A 15,065-nucleotide genomic window follows, 5' to 3' on the forward strand; every position below is an offset into this window, starting at 1 on the left:
GGATGGTGCCATGGAAACTCTACACAGGAGAGCTCAAAAACCACTCCTGTCACCCCAGCTGCAGGGAATGAAATGTTGGGGGTGTCTGCTCTTCCCTTTCTCCCTGCTGGAGAGCACATCCTCATGGCACCGCCTAAATCCTGCTTAGCGTGGACTTGGAATCCTGGCTGCAGTTCTGGCAGCTGCTCCCCAAAGGAACACTCGAGTGGAGCTGCAAGAGGTCGGGGAAGGGCAGAAAGGGAGCTGGGATGGGCTGAGTGAGCTGGGAAAGACTCAGCGTCAAGGGCGGTCCCAGCAAAGGTCTGAGGCATCCCGAGAGGCAGAGAGAGAGGGGCAGCCTTTGCCTGCCTGTGGCAGGAGTCCTGATCTGGTATGAAAAGCAAACTGAGAGAGGGAATGAGTGACCTCCCTGTTTTGGCAGCGTGAACGGGAATTGTACGAGGAGCAGATGAGAGATCTGAAAAAGAAGAATGAAATGAAAACACCGGAGATGCGAAGTGTCAAGGAAAACACCCAACAACTGGAAGTGGAGAGGGAAGCCAAGCAGGAACAGTTGGAGCATGGGGCTGCTGCTTTGAAGGAATGGCAAGAGACCGCTCAAGTCCTGAGTGTTGCACTGACCAAGAGTGAAATTTCCAAAGGGGCTCTGAAGAAAGACCTGGACATCTTGAAGGAAAGGCTTTGTCTCCAGGTAGGCACTGGCACTGATCTTCAGTCCACTGCAACGTCTCTCAAAGATTCCAATGAAGTTTCCCATGAAGAGGTGGGATTCTAAATCCCTGTCAGTCTAGGCCTGCTTGGGCAAAGCAGCCCGGGCTGCAGCAGGCAGCCTTGTGTGTCTGCCTGGCTCCAGCCAGAGACCATTGGCTGCCAGATTGTTTGCTGGCATGCCTGGAATGACTGAGGCAGCTCTGGAGCTGCTGTTCAAATCAGCTCCAGGCCAAAAGCTGGGCATGGGGAATTGCTTCTCCCGTGCCCAGGCAAGGGGAGGCAACATGTGTGGGTTGGATTTGGTGTGGAAAGGAATGGAGCAGGTGAGCAGAGTGATGGACTGAAGTGAGCAGAGTTCTGTAGTGAGGGCTGAAGAGCAGCTGCACTGCTGGAGCTTCGAGGATGCTTCCCGAGATGGAGATTTCTGAGGGACAGCTCTTGTGGTGTTTGAAATAAGGGAATCATCTCCTCTCTGAACACCCAGCAGGCTGTTGGAGCAGAGGGCAAGCGGCTGTCTGAGCACTCCAGGAGGGGTGTGGAATGTGTGCGGGACCAGGTTGCAGCAGCAGCAGCAGACAAGCCAGAGAAGCGTGAGCTCAGGAGAACTTTTGAGGTAAAGTGGGCTTTCACTGCCTCTGCAGAGCCTCAGGCTCCTCTGGATCATGACTCGTGTGCCCAGGCAGTGCTTTGGAGTCCTCTGCTTGTTTCCTTGCCTCTCCCTGTCCCTGCTGTGGGCACACCACTTTGTTTGTTCTCTCTGTTGTGGCAGCCCATGGCTTTCACAAAGGCACCTTCACTCCGCTGCCTCCCTCCCTGGCCCCGTGTCCCCGGACACACACTGGCCTCTCCTGCACAGCCCCCAGCGAGAGCTCTTTGCCCCCAGTGCTGTCTGGTGCAATTGAGGGTCTGTGAGCAGAGATCTCCTTGCCTTGATGTCCAGAGGTCCTTTTGCCCCATGTTTGCTGACAGGTTTCTGTGACCCTTTCTCCCATCCAACCTGCAGGTGGAACCTGAAGGGAGGAGTGTCCAGAGAATCTTTGGGAATGTTTACCTCTCGGATACCATTAGAGTGGATGCTCCCCCGTCTTCCCAGCACAGCAGGTCGACTTCTGGACAGGTGAGAACATCATCTTCCTTGGTGGGAGGAACACAACCCTTGGCAAGGCACATGTCCCTCAGAAAGCAGAGTAGCAGCTGTGAGCTGAGCTGTTTTCCCCAAGCCAGGCAAGCCCTGAGCGCTGCTCCCAGGGCTGGCAGCTCCTCTGCTCCAGAGCAGACAGAGGGCACCGTGCTGGAGCTGCTGTGGCTGCACCCGCTGCAGAGCCAGCAGGAGGTGGGAGCAGCTGGCTCTCTGCTGCCAGCCAGCCCAGCAGCCACAAGCCCGTGGTGTCAGGAAAGAAGAGTTGGAGGAGTTTCGTGGCCTCAGCAGTGCTTGAAGGCTCATTCTCCCCGTGGGCTTCGTTGCCCACATTGTGCTCTGCTCCCATGTGGAATGCTCTGAAGTTTGGGAGAAGGAGAGTTTGCTCCCTGTCCCTGGGCTGGCTGTGCAGGAGCTTGCTGTTCAGATCAGCTCCAGGCCAAAAGCCGGGCATGGGGATCTGCTTCTCCCTTGCCCAGGCAAGGGGAGGCAACACGTGGGGGTGAGCAGTGATGGACTGAAGTGAGCAGAGTTCTGTAGCGAGGGCTGAACAGCAGCTGCACTGCTGGTGCTTAGAGTCAAGTGTATTGGCAGTTGTGGAAGATGCAGTATTTTTGGGTGACAACACAGAATTTGGGGCAGGGATGTTTGTTGGGAAGGAGCAATCTGGTGCCAGGCAAGCCAGCAGGGCCTGACACAGCACTTCCAAGGTAACAGTGCCAGAGGCTTTTGGCAGCCCAGGGTATCGGAGCTGCAGAGGGCAGATGCTGTGAAACTTTGAGCCCAGAGCATGGGAGCTCCCTGTCCTCTGGCTGCCTGCGAGGTGGCACTGGCTGGCTCTGCACAGGGCTCCTGAGGAAGGGCTCGAGCTGTACCTTGTCCTGCTTCCAGGTTTCCCAGGAGCAAGAGTCATTGAGCAGGGCTCTGGAGCAGCTGCACCAGGAGCCCTCTGGCCAAGGGCACGCACTGGCCCAGGTGTGCAGAGAGAAGGAGCTGCTGGGCCGGGAGAAGGCTGCCCTTGAGGGCCGACTGGCAGCCATGGAGCGTCACCAACAAGACCTTTCCAAGCAGCTGGCAGAGACCAGGTAAAGGCAGGGAGGAGACCCTTTCCGGATGCTTTTACCTTGCATGGACAGAAAATGGAAGTCTCAAGAAAAAGAAATATGCCACAATGTGAAGGTTATTTTTCTGACATCTAAAGCCAGCAAAGCTGTTGTGAGCCTTGGGCTCCTGTTTGTGCCGCCAAGCACACTCGTGTGGGAAGTCAAAAGCAAGCCACCCGGCCCTGAATTGAGTAGTACTTAAACCATGCAGCTGTTGAGTGAAACCTCAAGTTTCTCTTGGGTTTAGTTCCTTGTTCTGGGCATTGAACATCCCTCTTTCCTTCCTAAGTAGCTTGACACAATCCTGATCTTCAGAACTGAAGCTTCATCTTCAGAACTCCAGGCTCTGACCTTGGGATGTTGGCAGTAGCATGCTGCCATTCAGGGGGAAGCCAGAGGCTCCTGCTGAAAATGCTGAGGGCCTTCTGCTTCCAAGCACACTCTTGAGAAGTGTGAGGCAGGACCTAGAGCTGCTTAGAGAGCAGCAGGGAAACCTCTTTGGAATTGTTGACAGCCCCTGGGGATTCTTGCTGTGTTGATGGGCACCCACCTGTCAAACCTGCCAAGGTCCTTTTGGATGGTCCCTCTCACTCTCCAAAGAAGGACAAGACTTGGGCTACTGCCTGCTTAGCTGGCAACACTAAAAGAAAGGTGGCAAGTCTATTCCTTGACCGTGCAGGAGCTTAAACTGCAGTCTCTGCATTCAGGTAGTTGTTGTTCAGACAACATGGTGTTCTGAATTTTTACAAGTGCTGCCATGACCATGAGATTTTACTGTATCATGCAAAGTAGTTCTGAAGTCTCTTAAATACAGAGTGTCTGGAAAATTATGTACCTTTATGTCCATGATGAAGAGAGTTAACAAGTCAGGAGTGAGCCAGGACGAGAGTCTGTTCTGTCCCCCTGCAGAGCAGCTTGGAAGTGCTGATGAGAGAAGGGCTGTGAGCAGAGGCTGGGCTTTTGCTCCTCGGCCCAGCCTGTGTGGGCACAGCTAGCCAGGGTCATAGGTCAGGAAGAGCAGCTGAAGGTTCGGCTGTTGAGGTCACGTTGGGCTGGGCTGTCTGTGCTGTGCCAGGCCATAAGGAAGGCCTGGGCACTCCCTCAGAGGGCCCTGCTTTGCTACTGAAATGGCACAAATGGGCCTTCTCTGTACAAGTTTCCATGCGACCCGTTTTGCATTCTCAGGCCTGGGCATCTTGAGCCACGTTGTCCTGGAATAACTGCCCGGGAGTGTCAGGAGCGAGCAGCTCATGTCTCTCCGTATTTGCAACCTGTAGGTCAGCGAAGGAGAGCCTGGAATCCAGCCTGTTTGCTGCTCAGCAGCAGATATCCCTGCTGGAGATCACCAGCAACCATCTGGAGGCTCAAGTGCTCACAGTCACACAGGCCAAGGAGGCGCTACAAGGTGAGAACCTCGTGTGCTTTGTTTGTGGTGCCGCCCCACCTAGAGAAGCTGCTGTAAAGCCTCCTCTGTCTGCAGGGCTTCTGAGGAGCGGTGGCGCTGGAGGCAGGGCCCTCCTACGCTGACACTGAAAGGGCCTGAGTCAGTAAAGGCAGTAAAGACTCTGAATCTTGCTGTTGGTCGTGTTTGCAGGAGAAGTGAAGTGCCTCCAACGTGAGCTGGAAGCAGAGAGAACTCTCAGGAAGCAGGAGCAGGAAGACACAGCACAACAGCTCTTGCAGGCAGAGCAGCAGTGTCACAAAAGCCTCAGGCTTCAGGGAACTGCTCAGCAGGTGGAAATAAACAAGCTCCTGCAAGACCTGGTAGGTGACAATACGCTTCTGAATTGTCCAAGCTGGCCCTGGGGGCTGGTTTAGCACCAGCAGAGCCTGAGGGTGTGAAAGGGCAGCAGTCCTCTGCCAGAGGCCTCCCGCTGCTGGGCCGGGCAGGAGAGGCGGCGGCTCGGACTTGGAGGCGCGTGAAGACCCACAGGATGGTGCTGGGCCAGTAAATGCAGCCACGGCTTCCGTGAGGGCGTAAGGCGAGTTCCAGAGCAGCTTGGGCAGTGCCCACCCAAAGCGTGGCGGCCCAGGGCAGGATCTTCCCCGAGTCCCACCTGCCACGGAGCAGATGCCAGCGTGGAGCAGATGCCAACAGTGCTGCTGGCTGCAGGCGTGGGAACTCGGTTCCTGTCTTGCTGTGCTCCCACGGTGGACAGAGGGATTAGCTTTGGGCTGGAAGCAAATGGAACAGGCCCCGGTCCTTCAGTCCTTGTGACTGGGGCATCAGGGTGCCAGAAGGTGACACCTCCTTTTCTGAATGGTTGGACTCAATGCTTGTGCAGGTCTTTCCCAACAGAAATGATTCCATGGTTCTGGGATCCTTGCACCTGCTGAGCCTCCTTTTAAATTCCCTGACAGGACACGGTTTCTGGAGAGCAGAGAGCCAGTGCTGTTGTCTTTTCAGGTTGGGGTTTGTGGGAGGGATGAAGCTTCACGTTTTTCAGCGAGGAGCTTGCCTGGGGACTTCAACTTGAAGATTTTTCCTCCCCTCCTCAGGCAATTGAGCGGGAAAGGTACCATGCAGACATACAGGAGATGCTGCAGCAATGGGGAAAAGAGAAGGCAGAGAGAGAGCAGGAGCACCAGAAGGTGCTGTTTGAGATGAGGCAGAAAGTTGCCACCCTGCAGGCTCAAAGACAAGAGGAACAAACTAGATTTGAAAATGCCAAGCGAGAGGTAATGATTGTGCAAGGAGAATTGGTGTGATTTTTTGCAAGGCTGGAGCTGTGGGAGATGGCAGGCTATGGGGCTGTGTGGAGCATGCCCTCCATGTCTTCTACATTGAATTTGGGGAGGTGAAAGGTGAAGAGGGCTATCTTTGGGCCCAGGAATGAGCCCTCTCACAGGAAGCCCGGCAGAAACATCAGCTTTCCGTTGGGATTTTTGTGCTGCTCTTGTGCTCTGTTTTCCTAAGACTTACCTCGGAGGATCTTCACTGTTCTCTTAAGGGTCCTCTTTTGGTGTGTACTGGTCGGTGTCCATAGCCAAACTGAGTTTGTAGGACTTTTCTTTTGTGGGCACAGGGAGGGCGCAGCGGGAACGCTGACAAGAGACAAATCTTTTTAAAGACTCGCCTGGAGTATTTCTGAACAGCAACCCAGAGATGTCTCCTGGGCTGTGTTCTAAGTCACTCTCTGGGAAGCTGTGTCCCCCCCAGGGCAGACAGTGGCCCAGGGGAGCAGCAGCCGAGTGCTCTGAGAGCGCGTGAGCCCATCAGTCTTTGCCTCTTGCCACACAGAGTTTGCAGGGGAAGTGTCAAGCCCTCTGCTCTTTCCTTCTGTGCAGGTCCTGCTGGAAAAGCAGAAGGAGAAGAATTCTTTATCAGAGACACTGCTCCAAACTCGGGGACAGCTAAGCCAAGCCTGCCAGCAGGTGCAGCAGCTCAGGCAGGAGGTGAAAGAGCAGCAAGAGAAGGGGCAGGTAAGTCTGAGCAGGCAGGGAACAGAGTGCAGGGCAGTGGCAAGGGCACAAAAGGCAGGTGCTGGGAGTCAGGAGGCAAGGGCTGCTTCAGGCCCTGGCAGCACAGAGCCTGGCAAGCTCCAGAGCTCAGGCCCGGGAAGCAAGGCTTGCAATGGAAGCAGAGCTGGGTAGAGAAGCCAAAAGAAGTCGCTGAAGGAATGGGATTTTGAGAGAGCAAGTGGGAAAAGCTGAGCCTGAGGGCAGGTCGCAGGAAGTTGCTCTGCATTTTGTTGCCAGACCATCCAGGCAAAGCTGCAAGCTGAGCTGCAGGAAGCTCGGAGGGGAATCCAGGCAGCGCAGAAGAGGCACAAGGAAGAACTACGAGGCATCAAAGAGGAAATGAATCTCCTCCTTGAGCAGAGGGAGGCTCTACAAAAGCAGGTGAGTGAAACAGCAGAGGCACCGCAGCATCCAGCAGGGGGTCTGTGCCCTTCTTGCTTTTCCATGGCAGAGCAGCAGCTGCTGGGGTGGTCCCTGGGGCTGCCTCGTGCTCTGGGCTCCTTGGCAGCTGCTCTGAAGGACCCTCGGTGCTCTGCTGAATCTCAGCTGCTGCCCTGGACAGCTGGGCTAGTCCTCTGGGCTGTTGGCCAGCAACCATCAGCACGGATTCCTGCTGGCCTCTTCTTGCTGGCCTTGGTGTGGGAGGTGCTTTTTCAGGTGCCCTTGGTGGGCCACGTAGAGATTGAAACAAGTTGTCCGTATGCATTGTGAATCTGGTGCTCTGAGGACAGGGAGAAATGGAAAGTTGGCCTTTGCCTTTTCTCACAGCCTCTGCTGTGGCTGACAGTGACAGGCTGTGGCTGTAGCCTCTGACTGCTTTGTTCTGTTTGACTGGAGGTGGGAGAGTTGACATCTCAGCTGGCAGCCTCCAGAGAGTCCCAGGCAACGATTGTTCAGAGAGCCCGGCAAGATGTGAGGGAGGCCCAGAAGCAGTCAAGGCAGAAGCTGTTGCAGGTTGAGCAGCTCCAGAAGATGCTGGAGGAGGCAGAACATCAGAACAAGGAGCTGCAAGTGCACCTGAAGAACTTGGAGATGGAAAGGAGTCAATGGGAAGAAGTGGCACGCCAAAATTCGGGACTTTGGGCTTCCTTGAACACCCTAGAGAAGGAAAAAGCCAGGTAAATGAAAGCCTGTGGGACTCTGCCTTGTGGGAATGGATTCCCTCTTTGCCATCTTTGCACTGGCCAGGGGCTCTGGCAGCATTTCCTATGTGGCAGAGTTCTGAACTCTCCGTGCAGACGCGTCTGGTTGTCTGGATGTTGTGTTTCATTTTCTTTTCTTTCAAGCCTTCAGTTAGAGTTTTTCTGAAGACAAAGGCTTTTGGAGTAGCTCTTTCCCTCTAGGGGTGTGTTCTGTTGTGAGGTGGGTGTGCTAACACTGCCCAAGCTGCAGTGTAAGGAGCTGGACACATCCAGCAGCTCCGCCTTGGGTCCTGTAACTTGAAGCCTTTGGGATCTGGAGCAGCCTGGCATCCTGATGCCTTTGCTTGGCAGAACCATCTCAAGGCCCTGATTGCTGACCTAGGCCAGATTCCCCTCAAAGGCACCCAAGAACCAAGAATGTCTCTGTTGCATCGTTCCTCAGAAAATGCCCCCAGGTGCCTGGGGGGGCTCAAGCAGGGTCCCTGCCAGCCTCCAGAGTCACAGGCAATACTGACTGTGCAAAGAATGCAAGAGACAAGACCAAGGTTAGCGGGGCCCCTCCAGCTGACCAAGTCCTGCCGGTCTTCAGTGCCACTGGATTCTTCTTTTGAGAAGAAGACAAAGAAAGGGCAGGGCCCTCTTGCTTGCCTGCAGGTTTCTGCATCTTCCATCAGGTTGTGCTCCAAGGCTCTGTTGCCCCTTCTGCTATCGGCCTTTGTTTCTCCAGCTGGAAGTAGGATGGGTGCTGGTAAATCTTAGGGAACTTCCCCGAGATCCTCTGGCTGTAGGGTGCTGCTCCTCCTACCTGGACATACAAGATGGGGCAAGGAAATGTCTCTTCCATGTTGACCAAACCTTTCCCCCTTGGAGCCTGGGTAGTCAGAAGAAAACTCTTCCTCTCCCCTAATCTCTTCATGGCAAGACTTTGTTAGGTCTATATTCACATTCCCATCTCAAGAAGAAGGTAGGACATGTAGGCAGGAACTCCCCATTCTTTCATGAATAAAAGCAGAGTGGGCACATGCTGGGCTGTGACTGCAGGGGGAACAAACAAACAGCCACGTTGTTTAGACAAACCTCATCAGACAGAGCAGTTTTCCCCGAGGTGGTGCGAGTCCTAAGAGTTCCTAAAATGTGATACCGTGTAGTAATGAGTTGCATGCTTCCCTTTTAGGCTGCTTCTGTCTCTGGAGGAAAAGAACCTGTGCCTCAGAACACTGGAAGAAAAGAACCAGGCACTGAACAATCAGGTGTCTCAATTTCGTTCTGCTCTTCGCGAGGCCGAGCAGCTCTGTGCAAACCGCACAGGACAAGTGCTGAAGCTCAACGCCCAGGTAATCTGTGCCCTGGCGTCCTCTTCTCCAGGGACACACATCATCACCTTTGGCTTGGAGGCCCCAACTGCTTTCCCCTCCCAGCAGCATCCACTGCTGCCGTGTTCTGCCCCGGGGTGCTGCTGCACCCACAGGCCAAGGCTGGATCTGGTGTCTGCTGCCGATGTTTTCCTCCGTTCTCTCCCGGCTCCCAGCAGGAAATGTGGGAGGAGAAGCAGCAGCAGACTCCTTTGGAGCTTCTCCATCCCTCTGTTAGCAGTGTTGTCCCAGATGGAGTTGGTGCCTGTGCTGGGCACCGAGCAATGTGGGCACACAGACGTGGCTATGGCAGGCTGGGGAGGGCACTTCCAGCGCAGCCAGTTCAGCCGGTGTTCAGAGCTGCAGCCTCAAGGATGCCCATTGGCTCCCTTTCCCTATTTTCAGGACACTTGTTTCCACTGGAATCCTTGGCTCTGTGCCTTCTGTTTTGGGCATGTTTTTTTGCCTGAAATCATTTCTCCTTTGTTGCTTGCTCTACTGCCTGCTCTGCTGCCTCAGGAGCAGCCCTGTCCCTGAGGCTCTGTGCATCCATCTTCCAGATGCCGGCCGAGCTGGAAGCAGTGATCGAGAAGGCGGCTCCCCAGCCTACTCAGGAGAAGCAGGAGCTGGAAACTGAGGGGTCTGAGCTGCATGTGAGGCTCCAGAGCTCTGAGGAAAGAGCAGAGGCCATGGCCACGCAGTGTAAGACTTTGGAGCTGGAGCTGAGGGAGGTGCAGGCTCAGATAGACCATCTGAAGGCTCGCAACCAGGAGCTGCAGCAGGAGTTGGAGGAAAGTGAGCAAGGTAGAGCTTCTCCTCTCGCACCCACTGCCCCATCCCGTCTTGCCAGCAGGGCTCTCTGATCCCATGCAGAGGAAAAGTGCCCAGAGATGGCAGAGGGGAAGAACAACCAGCAGGAGATTTCTCCATCCAGTGCCAGTGAAAGCTTTTTCTCGAGGAAGATGCCGTGGCTGGCAGTGCCATCTGGCTGTGCTATGGCTGATCCCGTGCACAGGTGGTGCCTTTCAGGTGCTGTGTCTGTGCTGAGGAGCTGTAGCTGGATGCCTCAGCTCGATTCCCCCCAACTCCAGGCCCTGCCAGAGCCCCCAGGCTATTGGCCTCTCTGGAGCAGGGCTGCACAGGCATCCCCGCTCCTTTGTCTCTCTTGGACTGCTCACTCTGCACAAGCCCAAGAGGAAAGACACTTTCCTATTCCTCTGAACCTTGCCCCTTGGATTCCTGCTTTTTTCTCTGCCTTGAAGTTTCCTTCATTTCTGTCAGCTTTGGAAGCCCTTGCGGCCTTAGGGGCTGGCAAACACAGGCAGGCCAAGAAGACAGTGCTGTTGTCCCTGCAGGATGCACATCAGTTTGCCTTTGCTTTGCTGTTCTCATTCTCCTTCTCCTTCCTGCTGCAGCGATGTGGAGGGCAGAACACCAGAAGACCTCTCGAGAAACTGCCCTGGAGAAAGAGGCCATTGCCCTGAAGGAAGAGGGTGTGACTCTTTGTCAGGAGGTGGCATCTCTGCAGAGGAAACTGGAGAGCCTGGAGAAGGAAAGGAAGGATGTGCTGGTGAGAACGGCAGATGCCATGAAGGGCCATTTCCTAGCTATGTTTGGCCCTTGTGTTAATAGTTCTAAGGAGCACCTCTTTCCAGCTGAGCTTTTCAAACTGCATTCTTCTGAATAAGGAGGAAAAGATGTCGTAGTCATGTCAAAGCCAGTTAGTGCTGAGGCTGCTGGTTTTCCTCCATGCTGGAGTTTTGTGCCCTCTAGTTCTCAATGTCCACACTGTCTCTATGGACATTGCATGGTCTGGGCAATTCCTCGTGTCCAAACCCACGTCCAGATTTCAAATACCTGGACCTGGAACGAGGGGTGAGAAGGCCAAGTTTGCTGTTAATAGAAAGGTGTTTGGCCTTGGCCATCAGAGAGCAGCCAGTGGGGAGAAAAGAGAGAAAAGCAAAGTGCTGATGCAGATAAGGACGTGTGCCTGCAAGGGGAGAACTCGTCCTGAGTGGCAGCAGAGAATGACAGACTGATGTGGCCATTGCTGCTCCAAGAGAGGGCAGTGGGGCTCTCGGGGATGGTGCCATGGAAACTCTACACAGGAGAGCTCAAAAACCACTCCTGTCACCCCAGCTGCAGGGAATGAAATGTTGGGGGTGTTTGCTCTTCCCTTTCTCCCTGCTGGAGAGCACATCCTCATGGCACTGCCTAAATCCTGCTTAGCGTGGACTTGGAATCCTGGCTGCAGTTCTGGCAGCTGCTCCCCAAAGGAACACTCGAGTGGAGCTGCAAGAGGTCGGGGAAGGGCAGAAAGGGAGCTGGGATGGGCTGAGTGAGCTGGGAAAGACTCAGCGTCAAGGGCGGTCCCAGCAAAGGTCTGAGGCATCCCAAGAGGCAGAGAGAGAGGGGCAGCCTTTGCCTGCCTGTGGCAGGAGTCCCGATCTGGTATGAAAAGCAAACCGAGAGAGGGAATGAGTGACCTCCCTGTTTTGGCAGCGTGAACGGGAATTGTACGAGGAGCAGATGAGGGATCTGAAAAAGAAGAATGAAATGAAAACACTTGAAATTTCAAGAAAGGAAACAACGCAACAATTGGACGCTGAAAATGAAAGAAAACAGGAGGAGTTGGAGCATGGGGCTGCTGCTTTGAAGGAAGGCAGAGGAAATGCTCAAGTCCTGTGTGCTCCACTGGCCAAGTGTAAAATTGCCAAAGAGGCTCTGAAGAAACACTCAGCCTTTCTGCAGGGAAAGAGTCATCCCCAGGTAGGCACTGGCACTGATCTTCAGTCCACTGCAACGTCTCTCAAAGATTCCAATGAAGTTTCCCATGAAGAGGTGGGATTCTAAATCCCTGTCAGTCTAGGCCTGCTTGGGCAAAGCAGCCCGGGCTGCAGCAGGCAGCCTTGTGTGTCTGCCTGGCTCCAGCCAGAGACCATTGGCTGCCAGATTGTTTGCTGGCACGCCTGGAATGACTGAGGCAGCTCTGGAGCTGCTGTTCAAATCAGCTCCAGGCCAAAAGCTGGGCATGGGGAATTGCTTCTCCCGTGCCCAGGCAAGGGGAGGCAACATGTGTGGGTTGGATTTGGTGTGGAAAGGAATGGAGCAGGTGAGCAGAGTGATGGACTGAAGTGAGCAGAGTTCTGTAGCGAGGGCTGAAGAGCAGCTGCACTGCTGGAGCTTCGAGGATGCTTCCCCAGATGGAGATTTCTGAGGGACAGCTCTTGTGGTGTTTGAAATAAGGGAATCATCTCCTCTCTGAACACCCAGCAGGCTGTTGGAGCAGAAGGCAAGCGGCTGTCTGAGCACTCCAGGAGGGGTGTGGAATGTGTGCGGGACCAGGTTGCAGCAGCAGCAAAAGACAAGCCAGAGAAGCGTGAGCTCAGGAGAACTTTTGAGGTAAAGTGGGCTTTCACTGCCTCTGCAGAGCCTCAGGCTCCTCTGGATCATGACTCGTGTGCCCAGGCAGTGCTTTGGAGTCCTCTGCTTGTTTCCTTGCCTCTCCCTGTCCCTGCTGTGGGCACACCCCTTTGTTTGTTGTCTCTGTTGTGGCAGCCCATGGCTTTCACAAAGGCACCTTCACTCCGCTGCCTCCCTCCCTGGCCCCGTGTCCCCGGACACACACTGGCCTCTCCTGCACAGCCCCCAGCGAGAGCTCTTTGCCCCCAGTGCTGTCTGGTGCAATTGAGGGTCTGTGAGCAGAGATCTCCTTGCCTTGATGTCCAGAGGTCCTTTTGCCCCATGTTTGCTGACAGGTTTCTGTGACCCTTTCTCCCATCCAACCTGCAGGTGGAACATGAAGGGAGGAGAATCAGAACTTTTTGGAGAGTGTTCCCCCCAGACTACTTTACATTGCCTGTCTCCCAGTCTGACCAGAAAAATGCATCAACCTCTGAAAGACAAGAGTCCTCCAGTAGCTCAGGGGAGCTGCAGCCCCCGTGCTGAGGCACAGCCTGTGGAGAAAGGGGTCAGTGGCCAGAATGCGTGCTTTGGGAATCAGAGCTGGGTTCCTAAATCCTGTCGGAACTCTCTCTCCCCGACCTGTGGTGGCTGAGGGTTGTATGAGGGAAGGGTTTGCCAGCCATGAACTGGACTTGTTGATCATCTGAGCTCCGTTCAGGGGCAGTGTGGGAGCCTGTTCCTTTCCCCTTCCCCAAGGGCAGAGTGTTGGTGAGGGCTGGAGTTGGAGGCTGTGTCTGCCCCCACAGCCGGTACCGTGGGGCTGCGGATGCTCCTGCCCACGTGGGCTTGTCTGAGCTGGGCTTTCTGCCTCTTTCAGGTGTCCTTGCTGCAGTCACAGCTGGCCCGAGACCGGCAGGAACCCCTGGAGAGCTGTGCAGGGAGCAGGCAGGAGATGCTCTCGTTGAGTCACAAGGACCTCCTTACTTCCTAGGCTTGTCAGAGAGGAGACAGGGTGCAGCTGCATGCAGTCGTAGCCTCAGATTTTGTCCATAGTTTATGTTTAAAGGATTGCAGGTGTAATTGTAGGATTGTAGGATAATAGGTGTAATTGAACCTTTATACAACTGTGTTCCATAGGATGAAGGATATATTTATAGAAAAATAAAGTGTTTATTACGACTACACAAAAAGACCTTTATCAGAGTTATTGACTACCCAGTACAGAGAACTATAACTTCCGGTAGAGTGCATTATATTTGAAGCAACATGGAAGCAGTTATATTCAAGCCAGCAAAACCAATTAATAATTAAAGATTGATGCTTCTCACCCAAACCAATGACCGTGGGCAAATATTTCTGTCAGCCTCAAGGAGTGACCTTGAGGGGCATCCTCACTCCAGGGAGGAATCTGCAGATGGGAGACACGTGACATGAACCACTTTGGTGAGGGCAGGAGAATCCTGCCACATGTGGAGCTTTTGCATTTGTCCTTAGGAAACTGCAACCTGTTTTTTCTCCGAGTCACAGAATCTCAGGCTGGGGGAGGCTGGAGGCACCTCTGGAGGTCACCTTGCCCAGCCCCCTGCTCCATCAGGGCCACCCAGAGCTGGCTGCCCAGGAGGTGTCCAGGCGGCTTTTGAATCTCTCCAGGGATGGAGACTCCACCACCTCCCTGGGCACCTGCACCAGTGCTCGGCCACCCTCCCAGTGGGAGGAATTCTTGATCCTGGAAACACTCAAGAACTGGCTGAGGATGAGAAGGTCAGGGGTTGAGGTCCTAGTTTAGAATAAGGTAACTTAGCAAGGTGAAAAGCAGAATCACAGCCCTGGCTGACAGGAGATCAACTGAGCGGGGAACTTGTGATCAACCTCATCTCAGAAAGGAGGAATGTGGAAGAAAAAATTGTGGAAGAAGAATCAAGTTATCCAGAAGGAGTGAACAGACATTGCTGTGGAAGCAGTAGGGGAGGGGGAGAATAGTCAGGGAGCTCTTGAGCCAGGCATCCACCAGGTCTGAGGACCAGAGGAAGCTACAGGAGCTGTCTGTCATCTTCAAAAAAGCCTGGCCATTGAAGGAGGTTCCTGAGAACAGCAAAGAGTGTTACACCAGTCTTAAAGATGGGCACAGAAGAGGATCTGAAGAACTACAGGCTAATCAGCTCCTTTGGAATCCCTGGGAAGGTGATGGAGCAAATGGTCCTGGACACCCTTTCAAGCAACTGCGAGGGAAGGGCACTGGGAAGAGCCAGCACAGATTTACCACGGGGGAAATCATGGCTGGCCGACCTGATGGACTCTGTGAATAATGGGGGACCAGGGAGGGTTTTGCTGACACTGCAAACCATTCAACAGCCACACAGTCTCCTTACAGCCGGACTGGTGAGGTACGGACCGAGTGAGCGGCCAAGTGAATGGAAAACTGCCCGAGCCAGCAGGCTCAGTACTGCTGGATCAGGTGCAGGAAGTGGCCAGGCTGTGGTGACACCACTCACTGATCCTCCCTGGAGCCGGTATTACTGTTGATTAACGACTAATATTTACATGCAGAGGAAGTCTCCTCTAAGCAGATGTGTGTCATGAAACTTTACACCGGGTGTTTATTCCGTCAGGATCATACACATTCATTACAAGGTGCTTCCGGGCTAATACATAAACATTACTTTCCTAGAACTAATTTACCCACCTCTGCCCCTTACTGGAAGTCCTTTTATGGTCTTAGAGGGTTGTCTAAAGGGGTCTCTGGTGGTCGTAT

The 15,065-nt window shown here is 54.1% G+C and overlaps 1 protein-coding gene across 1 annotated transcript in view; it reads left to right on the forward strand.

Moving 5' to 3' along the window:
- Positions 1–12,856, forward strand: part of LOC138101660 (centrosome-associated protein CEP250-like) — a 58,042-nt gene extending 45,186 nt beyond the window's left edge. Inside the window, exons 26-34 of the mRNA XM_068999434.1 lie at positions 422–763; positions 2,741–2,934; positions 4,230–4,320; positions 6,667–6,795; positions 7,252–7,532; positions 8,731–8,890; positions 9,469–9,712; positions 10,324–10,478; positions 12,701–12,856. Coding sequence (XP_068855535.1) covers positions 422–763; positions 2,741–2,934; positions 4,230–4,320; positions 6,667–6,795; positions 7,252–7,532; positions 8,731–8,890; positions 9,469–9,712; positions 10,324–10,478; positions 12,701–12,856 — 1,752 coding nt within the window. The remainder of the gene's footprint in view (positions 1–421; positions 764–2,740; positions 2,935–4,229; positions 4,321–6,666; positions 6,796–7,251; positions 7,533–8,730; positions 8,891–9,468; positions 9,713–10,323; positions 10,479–12,700) is intronic.
- The last annotated feature ends 2,209 nt before the right edge of the window (positions 12,857–15,065 follow it).

Source organism: Aphelocoma coerulescens, unplaced genomic scaffold (genome assembly GCF_041296385.1).
Source record: "Aphelocoma coerulescens isolate FSJ_1873_10779 unplaced genomic scaffold, UR_Acoe_1.0 HiC_scaffold_39, whole genome shotgun sequence".
In the NCBI taxonomy this organism is placed as follows: Eukaryota; Metazoa; Chordata; class Aves; order Passeriformes; family Corvidae; genus Aphelocoma; species Aphelocoma coerulescens.